This window comes from Neodiprion lecontei, chromosome 1 (assembly GCF_021901455.1).
Source record: "Neodiprion lecontei isolate iyNeoLeco1 chromosome 1, iyNeoLeco1.1, whole genome shotgun sequence".
Classification (NCBI taxonomy): domain Eukaryota; kingdom Metazoa; phylum Arthropoda; class Insecta; order Hymenoptera; family Diprionidae; genus Neodiprion; species Neodiprion lecontei.
Genome location: NC_060260.1, coordinates 35,533,776 through 35,545,702, shown reverse-complemented (window position 1 = coordinate 35,545,702; position 11,927 = coordinate 35,533,776). Strand labels below are relative to the sequence as shown.

Here is an 11,927-nt window from a genome sequence, read left to right as displayed (position 1 = left end):
ATCCTTTATCTGTTTCAGACGTAAAATGTTTAAGCAAGTTGGAGAACAATGATATTATTATTCAGCAAAGGTGGAAATTGAGTCCAGTGCCGTTAGCTCATTTATAAAACGTGAAATATCGTAATTAGGATAAATATTTAAAAAATCAATTTCAAATATTTTCACCGAGGTTTTAAATTTCTGTTAGCTTTTCTCAAGAATTTTGTTGAATAAGCAAGTCTGTCGATACTTTAAAAGACGTGTGCGCGCGTGTGCGTGTATACAATAAATATGTAAAATGAATGATGTGTTAATCGACGGGGAGACATTACATTACAGTTACTTGCATGCATGTACATTGAGTATAATCTATTCGCGTTCCGTTTACTTTTATTTTTATATTTTGTGTATCTTTTTTTAATAAATAATAATTTACGTAGTACGCCGCTATTAAACATGAATTAGGTTCTATATAACGCTTTCACTATCATCATTATTACAATTAAAATTATCGTTATTTCTACCATTACGTAACGTCTAATCGCTGGTATAATCTTATTTACGGACTTTTCTGTAAAATTATTATTCTCATATATTATACAGCCTAGTGTCATGTTGTCTATGGTCACAGGTTAAGTACATTTATATTAAAATTACATAGTCATTACTGCGCTGATTATTATTAACGTATAACTTATATAAATATACATTATAAAGTTAATCATTCAGATCGAGTCAATTATCGTAAGTACAATCGATTACGGAAAATGTTGCAGTCCCTGAGATCCGGTGTCGACGAGACTGTGTAAAAAATTAATTCGCGGTTTTTTATTTGTTTCGTTTTCTACGCCATAAAATATTTTGGGTGATTAGAAACCTATGAAATTTCATACAACTGTTATAAGTATTCGTATACGACTATAGCTATACACGTACTAATGACATTCATATGTCTATCGAACAGATCTATAAGTTTTTGGTTCGTGTTTCAATTACATAAATTTAATAAAAACTTTCCGCAATTTTCCGAAACAACGTGTACTTATGTACATTATAAAACAAGGCAAATATGATACTGAAACCAACGATCAATTGCGGTGAAGTAATTTGTCTAAATTGGTTGAAGGGGCGGTGTTTTCTATGTATAATTACGAGTTACAATCATTATGCGAACGCGACTCTTATCGCGCTTATACGTACCTATATAATATATTACACATAATTGTGATTTGAGAAACAAAACGAGCGCAATTGTACTTTCTCTTACATTACATAATATGTATATAGGTGTGAGTTTACGCGTATAATATAACGCGTTACTTGCACGTGTATTCCTCGATCCGATCCGTACACGTGTCGCACTTGACGAGACAGCACCAGTGGAACTTGCAACGGCATTGGAAGACTTTCGTGTACTGGTGAGTATTGTAACCCCGGCCGCAACACATCAGATCGCATCCGTCTGTATCTAGAAATACGAGAGTATGAAAGAATAGTCGTCGTTACACCGTTCGTCGTTACTCTGGTTAAAACGAGTTTCCGTCACTCGGCGTATCTCCCTCGCGAAACGCGAATTCGCAATATTCCGATGCCCTTCTTCGAGCGAATCGTCGACCCTCACCTCGGCTAGTGCGATTGCAGGTGCGGCCTTGCGTGCCAAAGCTGCCGTGGGCCAAGTCCGGCTCGCAGTAATTGGGGGACGGCTGGAGAAACACGAGTTCACTTCGTTTCGGGATCCGTTTTGGTCCGTGGCCGGGTCCGCTGCTGGGTCTGGGCCTCTTCAAGACCAAATGCGGCCTTCGTGGTTTGTTGCCTTTTTTCCTTGGCCTACGTTCGCGCCGCGATTTTGCCGGATCGTTCGCGGTTTTGCCTTGCGTTTTCGCGTCGTTGCCCAAAATCGGCGTCGTATCCGACGGCGGGGAATCGCCGGCGAAGCTCTGAAGAGTGCCATCGTTATACAATTATTTCTTTGGGCTAATTGAACGTAGGGAAGTTAAAAAAGGCTGTGAAATCGATTTTGTTTTTTTTGTTTTTTCTTTCAATCAATTCTACAAACGAATTCGAGCATTGAATAACTATGCGAATGAAAAACGGTTTTTCTTCGTTTTTTTTTGGTTTTCAATTTACTATTGCAGGTACGTACAGAGTTTTTTTTTTTTTTTTAACTTTTGTCTTCGATTATAAAAGACGAGAAGTCAACGATTGGAAAAATTTTGTACCTGTACGGTTGGTGGCAGAACTGGCGTAATCGCCAGTACTGGACGTGCACGGTGATATTTTTTCATCAGGGCGTCGCCGATTTGCCGGAAGCTGGGCAGCTTTCGCCAGCAGGTTCTTACCGTGCAGGAACCGGAAATACCGTGGCACTTGCATTCCGTTTGTAGAAGGGCCTTCACCATCTCAAATCAGAGAGAAAATTTGATCAATTATCATATCATTTCATCGGGGACGATTAAATTTTACTCGATACGCAGGGATCATTCGAAATCTGCGAAATTCTCCCTGACCGAAGACGTTTTTTTTTTTTTTTTTTTTTTTTTTGAAACCGAATACCTATGTACTTGGTGCCAATAACGAATAACGCAATGCATACGAATGGCTGCAGATGACTACCATAAATTCTGATAAGAAACGGCCCCGTGCAACGCGTCTATACCGATGATATTCAAGGTGAAGGGACAGCGGTGATGTTTTAATTGGAATGGTTAGCCGCGGTGATAATTACGACTCGAGATACGCGCCAAGGAACGGACGGACATTGTCTCCCGGTCGTGATTGGCCCGTGGTTATATTGGTCAGTAAATCAGTATTGATGGAGTTCGAGGAGCGACTGAGTAAGCGATATCCGTGCTGACCCATCGACGGACGGTTCCTGAGCTCCTTCTCGTTAATATTCACGACTCGACTTGCATTACGTTCGGCCGGATCGCGTCGCGCTTCGACTTCGTCGCACATGTTCATCGGAGATCAAATAAGTCCGACGGGCGATCGGTCGACGGAGTTCCCGGTGCACTTTGAACTTCCTCAACTATGGAAGATACCCACTCAAGACACTTGTCGTGACTTCGAGTTATGATAGCTGCGCGTAGCTTGTGCGTAGCAGGCATGCGGTCTCACTTCCAAAGTGGTTAAGTAGGTACGTACGTGTATGATTGCACGCATCCAGACGTACTATACGGCGGAAGAAGGTCTTCGGGTGGAAAGTGATTTATCACCCGGTTATAGGATGAAATTTTTACTGCCCATAAAGCGCAATGAGCTAAATACGTAAAACAACCATAATGGGACGATGCAGCCGAGCTGCGGTTAATTGCATTATCGGCTCATCTCCGCGCATCGCGAGTTTATCCTTTTATTTTTCATTCTTTGGGTCTTGTTCGAAGGTACGGTCTTTAAATCCCGATATATACTCGAGGGTAACTGGTTTTCTAATTCCGTCACCTCCTACGATTCGAAAAGCATAACGTATTGCAATATTGCATTATCGCGATAAACTCTGTTGTCGAGCATTAAAGTTTAGTTACAATTTACCTTTATGCACATTCACAGACACGCGCACGCACGGCTTTCAATTCACTGGTTTGCCTTCGATATCCTATAAGGCAACTTAACGCGTCTGCGTTCACGGAACTCGAGATCAAAAAGCGCGAGAGAGACTTGAATTCAATACTCTCGTGACCTGTACCACCGTAAAACTCCAATGAACTCCTGACCGCATGTTCTCAAGTGGTTGTAAAGCGGACTAGCCGAACCATTAAATTTATCTGTACAACGGCTACTCCTTCACGCGCTTCTTCGCTTTACTGCCTCACTAACTGGCCCTAATACCGAAACCAAAACGTTAACTTTCACGGGAATGAGAAGCACGAAACCGAAGCTTAATTGTATTCGGAATGCAGAACCAATCTTATTTACGGTTTAGTTTTCTTACGATATCTGAAATCTAGTCTTTTACCACATTCGCGTTGCTTCGTTACCGCAATGCGGTCAAAAGTTCGTGAACTTACTCATTCTTTACACGTACTATAACCTTTCGGAGTAAAGTGGTTCGAAAATTGAAATTCTCTCAAACAGCGATTAAGGAAAGAATTGCAAATGCAGATTGAATTTTTTCTCGGCACAATCTGTTTACACTTGAATAATACTGAAAAGTCTACGTAAAATGGCGTATAAAATTCTTACCTTTCGTCCTGCCTTGTTGTTGTGAAGATTCATCAGACTTCGAGCGTCTCCCTCGATCTCCCTCGCGTCGAGAAACCTACGCGCGAACCTACCGTTAAAAGTATTCGTTTAAAACAAGACGTATGGACATAAAGTTTAAATTAATCGAACGATTACGACGTGTTACGTATGATAATCACGGAATACATCCACGTTATCTCTACAGGCGAATTGCGGCATAAGATAACTGTAAAAAAAAAAGAAAAAGTAAGCTGCGCACACCCAAAGATGATAAATACCGAGATGATCTTACGTCGAGAAAATTCGAACGCCCCTTAGCCAGAAATATCGCCTTAACTCATTCGCCAGATAAACATGATTGCAGCACCTTCGCGCGAGCTGAGGATCAGCTAAGGACGTACAATGTACGTGCAGATGCTCACATTCAGATTTAGCACATGCTCGAGAGACCGCGTACGCTGGCTGTAGATCTGCCCTGTGATATTGCGGTATGATCTTCCGCCGTGCACGGAAGATAACAAGACGGTGAAAAGAGAATAAAACCACTCACCTCATGCCGTACGTAACGTCAGCGCTGCAGCCGCCCCATTGCCAGCCGCTAGGAACTAGTTCTTTGCTGGTTCTGCGACAAACGTGTAACACAAGATGTAGCTAGGCTCCCAACAATCGTATTGCTACAAGAAACTTGTATTCCGTATCTTTCATTTAAACGCGTAGACTCTCTAAAGCCGTACAATCGTCTTATGGTAGTTTAAATAAAACAAAACCGATCCAGTGTTATCGAGCAGAAATCGGTTACATGCATGTGATACGATTACACGGTATCTGTAAAATGTCGGTAAGGGATCGATTTGATAGTTCTATGTTTATTCGAATGTTCTGATTACGGTTTTACCCAGGACGACAGGAAAGTAGGAATGTATCAAAGAGAAGAAAGTATCATTGAACCCCTTTGAACGTGGAATTGACGATGTAGGCAATTTGTTAGAATGTTGACGATTTTTTATCGCGATAGAATATGTTTATATAGTTGTTGAACGAGGAAATAAAGAAGAAAAATCTGAAATTCCACTGTTGAAATAAAAATTCCGCTGAAAGTAGACCACTGAATTTTATCGCATCTTTAAAAGTGATGAGAAGAACTTCTTTTCCTTCCAGCGATGTATATTGTATAGTGTAAGAAATTCCAGCCTTCAGAAGTAAAAAAATTATACACTGTTTTCCGATTTTATATTTGCAACGGTCTTTCTCCCCCCCTTCCATCCATAATAAAATTTCATGATAATCTTACAACGACTGAAAGACACGTCGATAAATGTGAAATCTCTGTGCGTACCTTACAGCCGATTCACAACCGCAAGCCGTAATGTTGCCTCTACTGCATGCAGCTGTGACAGTGTACGTAACACCAGCCGAACTGATGGCGTAGGTGAACGCAGCCTCTCTGCTTCCTGCGAAAAAAGAAAGAAAAATTAAGAAACAATGGAAAATTCGAAAACCGAAACGGTACGAGGAAAATTACAACGAGCCGCATCGCGGAATTCGTTGGCGGGGAGAAGCTGGACCAGAATTTATTCGACCGCGATTCGTTTCCGCGGGGATCAAAGCTCTGTCTGGAAAATAAACTGCGGTTTCATGTAAAGCTCGCCGGTTGCGATTAGTTCCCGCGAACCTTTCAGACCCACGCGTATATAGCGACCTTCATTCTACCCAAGACCGTATAAAGATCTCCTCTTTATCTCTACCGAGTGTCCCTGACATTTTGCGTTATCGCAATTCGCCCGTTTTCAGCTCTCTCCCACGCCATATGCGGGTCCCATTGTTCCCTAATCTGTTCGGAGTCAAGTGCAGTAATCAGCTTTTAACGGATCCTTTCTCTTCCTTTCTCTCTATCGGTGAGTCGTGAATCGGGCTTCCATATTCACCGGACTGAAATACTCAGCAATTGAACCGTCTTCGAATACGCCGCTAATTCATTCGCGAATTAATTTTTTCACCGCATAATTCATCGTCTTTTCCAACGCCGGTTCAATCCTCGGTATATATTGAGGTGGTTCACCGCCCACGAAAATGTTTTGCTCGTCGTACCGTTTATTCGATTTGAAATAAAACTGCAATCCTATGAAACTTGAACATCTCTCGAATTGAAGATTAGCCATTTTACGTAATGGAAAACAGTTTAATCACGGAGTGGGCCGGTAATAGATGAATGATTTTTAAAAAGTGGTTATAAAATAATGGAAACGCGTGTTATAGTTGGACACCGATAAGGTTGGATCTGTATAAGTCGAAACGTGTGGGCCCACCTGACATCACGAGCGCACAGTATAAACGTGGCGACTGCAGCGCGAAGCGAGTCTTTCTATCATATTAATTTACGGCTGGCCGAGTGTAGCAAAGCGTGAGTGCAATTAATTGCTCAGCTCGTTTCTCGTGTTTCTTCGTGTATTCTATTGCGTCCCTGCCTCGCGACTCAGTCTCTGCGATGCAAGCTGCGCCACCGCAATGAGTTACTGTTCGCTTGAAATTTTACTCTCTCTCTCTCTCTCTCTCTCTCTCCCTCCCCCTTCTTATTCAATCTTTTCCTCTGTTTCTTTTATTATTTATTATTATGAATTCCCGCCTACGCGAGAGCCTGTCTCATCGTCTTGATCCACATCTCTCCTCTCCGGCACTGCAATGGCCTGCTGATGGTGCTGCTGCAGCCACGCACCTCAGCCATGATCACGCACCGGCTATAACATCAACTTGAAAACGATGTCGAGTCGACGAAGCTCACGCTTCAAAGGATCCATTAATATCTTGTACGCGTTCCTTCTATACATGTATACATCTACGTACGTAGGCATCGTGCTCGTGTGTCTGTCTTCGGATACTCGGACCCACGCCCTCGGTGTCTAACACTAATAGCAACAAACATACGTAATTCCTGTAGTCCGGTGGAAGGATTTCTGCCCTTTTTTACCGCTCTCGGTTTGATCGAACAGCTAATTTCTTTGTCGTATCTAATTTCCCAAAGGAGATTAATTTTCCAGAGCCAACATTTTTTTTTCAAACCAATTCGCTTGCATAGTCTTCACGAGGAAGGTAAAGAAAAGACAGATTCTTAAAAAGATATACGTTGACAGTGAAACGTCCAGTTTGGAAGTGCAAGACAACTGGTTATAAAATCGTTTCCCTTGAGCCAAAGGAAAAAATGTGAAAAGGGAATAAAAATTCATTTACTGCGAATACGAGGTATACGTGTGTAGGTATACAACAATACACAGCTGCGAAAGTAAAACCAGAAGCTGTAAAAGTTCTTTTCCCTTAACGGCGTCGTCGCGTGCCGGTTAAATTGACGTAGCGTCACAACAGCGTGCACGCAAACTTCTGCCCTGCAACTGTACCATATTATAACTTCTGCTGCTGAGGCAAAGACGCAGCATCGCCAAGGAGAGACGAAGGGACGGAGATGATACCAATCTCGAGGCGCCTTATAAATCAACGATCCGATCTCACGATCAGATATCGATCTTGCGCGCGTTCTGCGTTGAGGATTATGGCGTCGAGTCTCGATCGCTCGATCTTTCAGCTTCGGGATACCTACTCAAACCCACCGTCTCGATTTTCCTCGGCTGCTGTAGCGAGGTAAAATTGCATCGAGATCACGGAACACGTACATAAGGACCACGAGCACTTCGAAATCGTTTACTTAAGTGGTTCACGTGGGCAGAGCATGGCACGCAATGATTTTTACCCAAGGGATGCGAGGCTTAGGACATTTTTCCTGTAACTTTCAGGTGCAGTTATCGATTAAAAAAACCATAAAGATGGTGCGACTCGTTAATAGACACGTGACGCGATTCGAACGATTGGACGAAAATTGGACTGATCAAATTTTCACGAGCGCGTTGTAAATGAGATCGAGGCGGTATTACGGAGATCTGAAATGTCAGCGGAATAGATATTGCACGATATATAATAACAGACACGATGGTTGAAAGACTGAAATCGCCGGAAGGACAAACGGAACGTAAGATCGGTATAATCATTAGCGAATCGGGGCTGGATTTATGCTGAACATTTACGTCGGGTGTTCATGTGCACAGGGCGGGCGCTCCGGCGTTTGCTGTCGAGGGACAGTAACGGGAAAATTTATCGTTTCGTTGGCGGGCGCCTCGTTTTATGAGCCAAACTTTCTATAAATTCATTTCAGCTGTAAATTGCACCGGCTCGGTTAGCACTAGTCGCCTCCCAAGGGCCTGGCCATATTTGGTCCGGCACTGCGCACCACCTCGACTCGATCCTCGCTAACGCCATCTCGTTTGCTAAAATTGTTCGACGAGTAGAGCGGTAGAAAGAACAGAAAACACAGCGAAGCTTATAATACAACACCAATTTGTATATTAGTGGAAATTTTGCAAGTCTGAATATACCAGGCTTGACGATCATCCCAGTTTCTAACTCGTCACTTTACGAAATTCATGTCCAAGCGTAGAAGAATATGAATCTATGGAAGCCGCATTCTTGGTTGCATTTTTATTATTTTATTAAAAGCGATCCAAAGTGTCGCGAGACAAATCCGGCGAACCTGATACGAACGTCTACATTAATCCCGGAGTGAAGAGATATCGCTAAGTTTCTGGAGCGTTGAGAGAATATCACTGGAGGGTGAATACGCCGACGTACGTTTGCATGCATGCGTATGAGTGGAAGGCGAAACCGCGAGACTCACAGTAAATCAACACTGGTCGGAAAGTTCTCGATTTTCTCAGTGGTTCTCGGTATCGGTAACGAGGCGATCGTCCACACCGGGGTTCGAGACAAGAGGAGATAATTACGCGGGCGTTCAGACCGGTCACCACTGGCTAAAATCCCCCGGGGGCAATAAGCGGCGGCTGTGGTCCAGGCGAAGGGAGACACTCGATCTCGCGATAACAAGATACTTGCGGTTGAATAGTACAAGGTACTGTACTCACTGAGAGAAATTTCATTTGTCGTAGTAACTAGAAAAATTGAGTAAAACAGGTATCGTTAAAAAACACTGTTTGAATATTGTTGGAATTACGAAAAACGAGGTGCGGGTAACCATTTTGCGCTATCGTCGATCCTTTTTTGGTTGTCGCAACGCAAAATCAGTTTCTGCGGTTTACTCTACTTTTTTAGTTAAACAAGGCTTTAACGTCAATTTAGTCTTGCACGAGCGTTAAATTTTCGCAACAGTTAAAAGAAAATATAGCAACAGTGGTAGTAGTGAGAAAGAATAGTAACGGATACTAGATTTTCCGGTAACAGCTAGAAAACTAATTTTCATTTTCCACCTAGAACTATATTTTTCGATTGTGGTAAAAAATGAAAATAGCTAAGGACTGAGCGGTAACCGGAACTAAAAATTTCTCTCAGTGCTCTACCGAGAGACGGTAGGCCGCAGACAGAGGGCGATACTTTTCAGCGACGGGGACTTTTCCGAGGTGAGAAAATTTGCGGTAACGAGTCGAGGACGGATCTGTATCATTGAACGAAAGAATCGCATGCGCCGCCTGCACGAGTTGTGGGCTGACCGAGGCATAAATAGCGGTGGGAGAGTGTCTGATCGAGGCCAAAACTGTTCGATTATAAATGGGAAGACGGTCGAAGTGAGTTTCTGACGCGTAAAAAAGCGCCCGATAGCCGAAAATGGGCCGGGCGGATCTCGATCGCAATCGATCGGATAACGAATCCCTCCTAATTTATATCATCGTGTTTTAAGTGACTCTTTTAATGGGGCTTCGATATTTATAAGCCGGCGATAGCCGCCGCCATTATAACATATTTATACGTACATTGTGCGGTGTATATCTGTATACACCGACGTGTACGTATACATTGAAGCGTGGGCGATTATTTATGGTGATTGGCCGATATGCTCAAATTCAATAATTAATTCGATTCGCTGTGTGCATTATTTTTATCTCGGTATGTGTATTCGTTTATCATTATTTTATGTATTTTCATCTTTATTCTCCTCCTATTATTATTCATTCATTTTTTATCATCATCGACCCCCTTCACTCATCTTTATCCTGCTCCGATGAAACGGACGTCAATAAACAAATTGCCCTGACAATGTCACGCTGTGTATGATCATATTCGTTCCACGGCGGTCGGACAAATCAGGACACGCGTTAGGAGGTTACGTTGATGTTAGTTCGTGATATAGAGACTAGAGCTAAAGTGGTAATAAAACTCTTCACATCGGCAACCGGTAAGCGTTATAATTTTATGGCCCGTTTATGGTAGGATCCGAATATTCCGCGCGCACGAATGAAACAACATAAAATGTCTGTATCGATTTCGTTCTCAATCCATAATACAGATATTTGAATTTCAATCGTTGTTTAGAGTTTATCTGTTTTTCACGTCGCAAATGCGCGAGGTGACCGGAAAGCAAAACGAATATTTTTACCCCTCGGACAATTAAGCATTAATAATTTTTTGCTCCCGGGCATAGATCGGACGAGGGAATTCCGACGAAAATATGAGCTGCAGACGTGGGACGATCAAGAGGACTCGTAAATCGCCAGTTGGAAGAAAGAGAAACACAGCTGGCTGCTTGGCCGTGCGGTTATAATTCCCGCTTTACACCATACTCGTATACACAATTCCCCGGCAATCCGTATATTTCGAATGATTTATCGCGCGTCTCTCGTTTCAGCGAAATTGTAATGAGCGAATTAATAACAACTTGTCTGGGACGTTGTCTCGAATGTTCACCGATCATTAGTGTGATCCGAATGCTTCATTTTTATTTTCAAACCTTCGTCCTTGCGATGCGTGCACTCGATTAACTTCACCTTCGCGTTACATCTCGTTTACAATTTGATTTTATTCTTCCTTATTTCACTTTAATTCATTAGTTTCTCCGTATTTTTCTACCCCTAATTCAATTACAGACTTCCTGTCGACGCTTGCGTCCTCGCCTTTATTTACTATACCTTGTACGTACCTATTTATACAATTCGTTAAACTTTTCATCAACCTAATGGAACCGTAAGGTGGTTCTGGGATAAATTTGCATCCGACACCGTAGTCGAGTGTAACCCAGAATATGATAAATTCACGGTGAAGTTTGATCATTTTTTTCACAAAAGCTTCCGCGATCTGATTTAGCATCGGACCAGGTAACGAATCTATGGTTTTTCAAAATTTCCGAGCAAAATCTTTGGCTCGAATTCTCGGTGTTCCGTATCGCACCCATACGCTTGAGTAACAGGTCGTAAATGTTGGAGCTGCAGGGCACGAGGATGAAGGGGGCCGCAGAGGTTCTCGGTTGACTTTCGAGCGCGGCGAAGAGAATAATAAATACAAATTGACCAATAAATCTGGGGTTTATTCAGGGGCAAGTATATCACCGTCGCCTCAGCTAGCTGGCTGCAGCAGACGATGCACTTTCCGCCGACCCACGCGGCCGCGGCTCGAGTTCCGGTTGAATTACGATTCGTCAGACGTGCAGGCGTCGCGGCGACGGCGGCGTGACGGGAAATCCCCGCAAGCTCTTCCCAAAGACGTCAGACGTCAGGGATCCACGCGCCGTTAATTGAGCCGAGACTTGTCCGCGGGTAGAAATTTCATCGCGGCACGTTGCGCGTGTGGTGGATGATTATTATGCTTGCTACTCCGTGATTCGGAGACACGGGGTATAACGCAGAGGAGGTGCGATAGCCGTAATTCAAAGGGAGGATGCGTCACACCGATCCACCTACAACGCGTCGCCACCATGCGACTGCCATCTTTCATCCTCTTTT

The 11,927-nt window shown here is 43.1% G+C and overlaps 2 protein-coding genes across 7 annotated transcripts in view; one reads left to right on the top strand and one right to left on the bottom strand.

Moving 5' to 3' along the window:
- LOC107219725 (peroxisomal leader peptide-processing protease) overlaps positions 1-376 on the top strand; it is a 65,285-nt gene extending 64,909 nt beyond the window's left edge. Inside the window, exon 7 of the mRNA XM_015658050.2 lies at positions 19-376. Coding sequence (XP_015513536.2) covers positions 19-107 — 89 coding nt within the window. The 3' untranslated portion in view covers positions 108-376. The remainder of the gene's footprint in view (positions 1-18) is intronic.
- LOC107219719 (protein Wnt-2) overlaps positions 214-11,927 on the bottom strand; it is a 70,503-nt gene continuing 58,789 nt past the window's right edge. For all 6 annotated transcript variants that reach the window (XM_046746767.1, XM_046746762.1, XM_046746763.1 and 3 more), the window contains 6 exons: positions 5,498-5,612; positions 4,712-4,783; positions 4,162-4,249; positions 2,199-2,378; positions 1,601-1,916; positions 214-1,447 (listed from right to left, as the gene is read on the bottom strand). In XM_046746767.1, the coding sequence (XP_046602723.1) occupies positions 1,296-1,447; positions 1,601-1,916; positions 2,199-2,378; positions 4,162-4,249; positions 4,712-4,783; positions 5,498-5,612 (923 nt within the window). In that variant the 3' untranslated portion in view covers positions 214-1,295. The remainder of the gene's footprint in view (positions 1,448-1,600; positions 1,917-2,198; positions 2,379-4,161; positions 4,250-4,711; positions 4,784-5,497; positions 5,613-11,927) is intronic.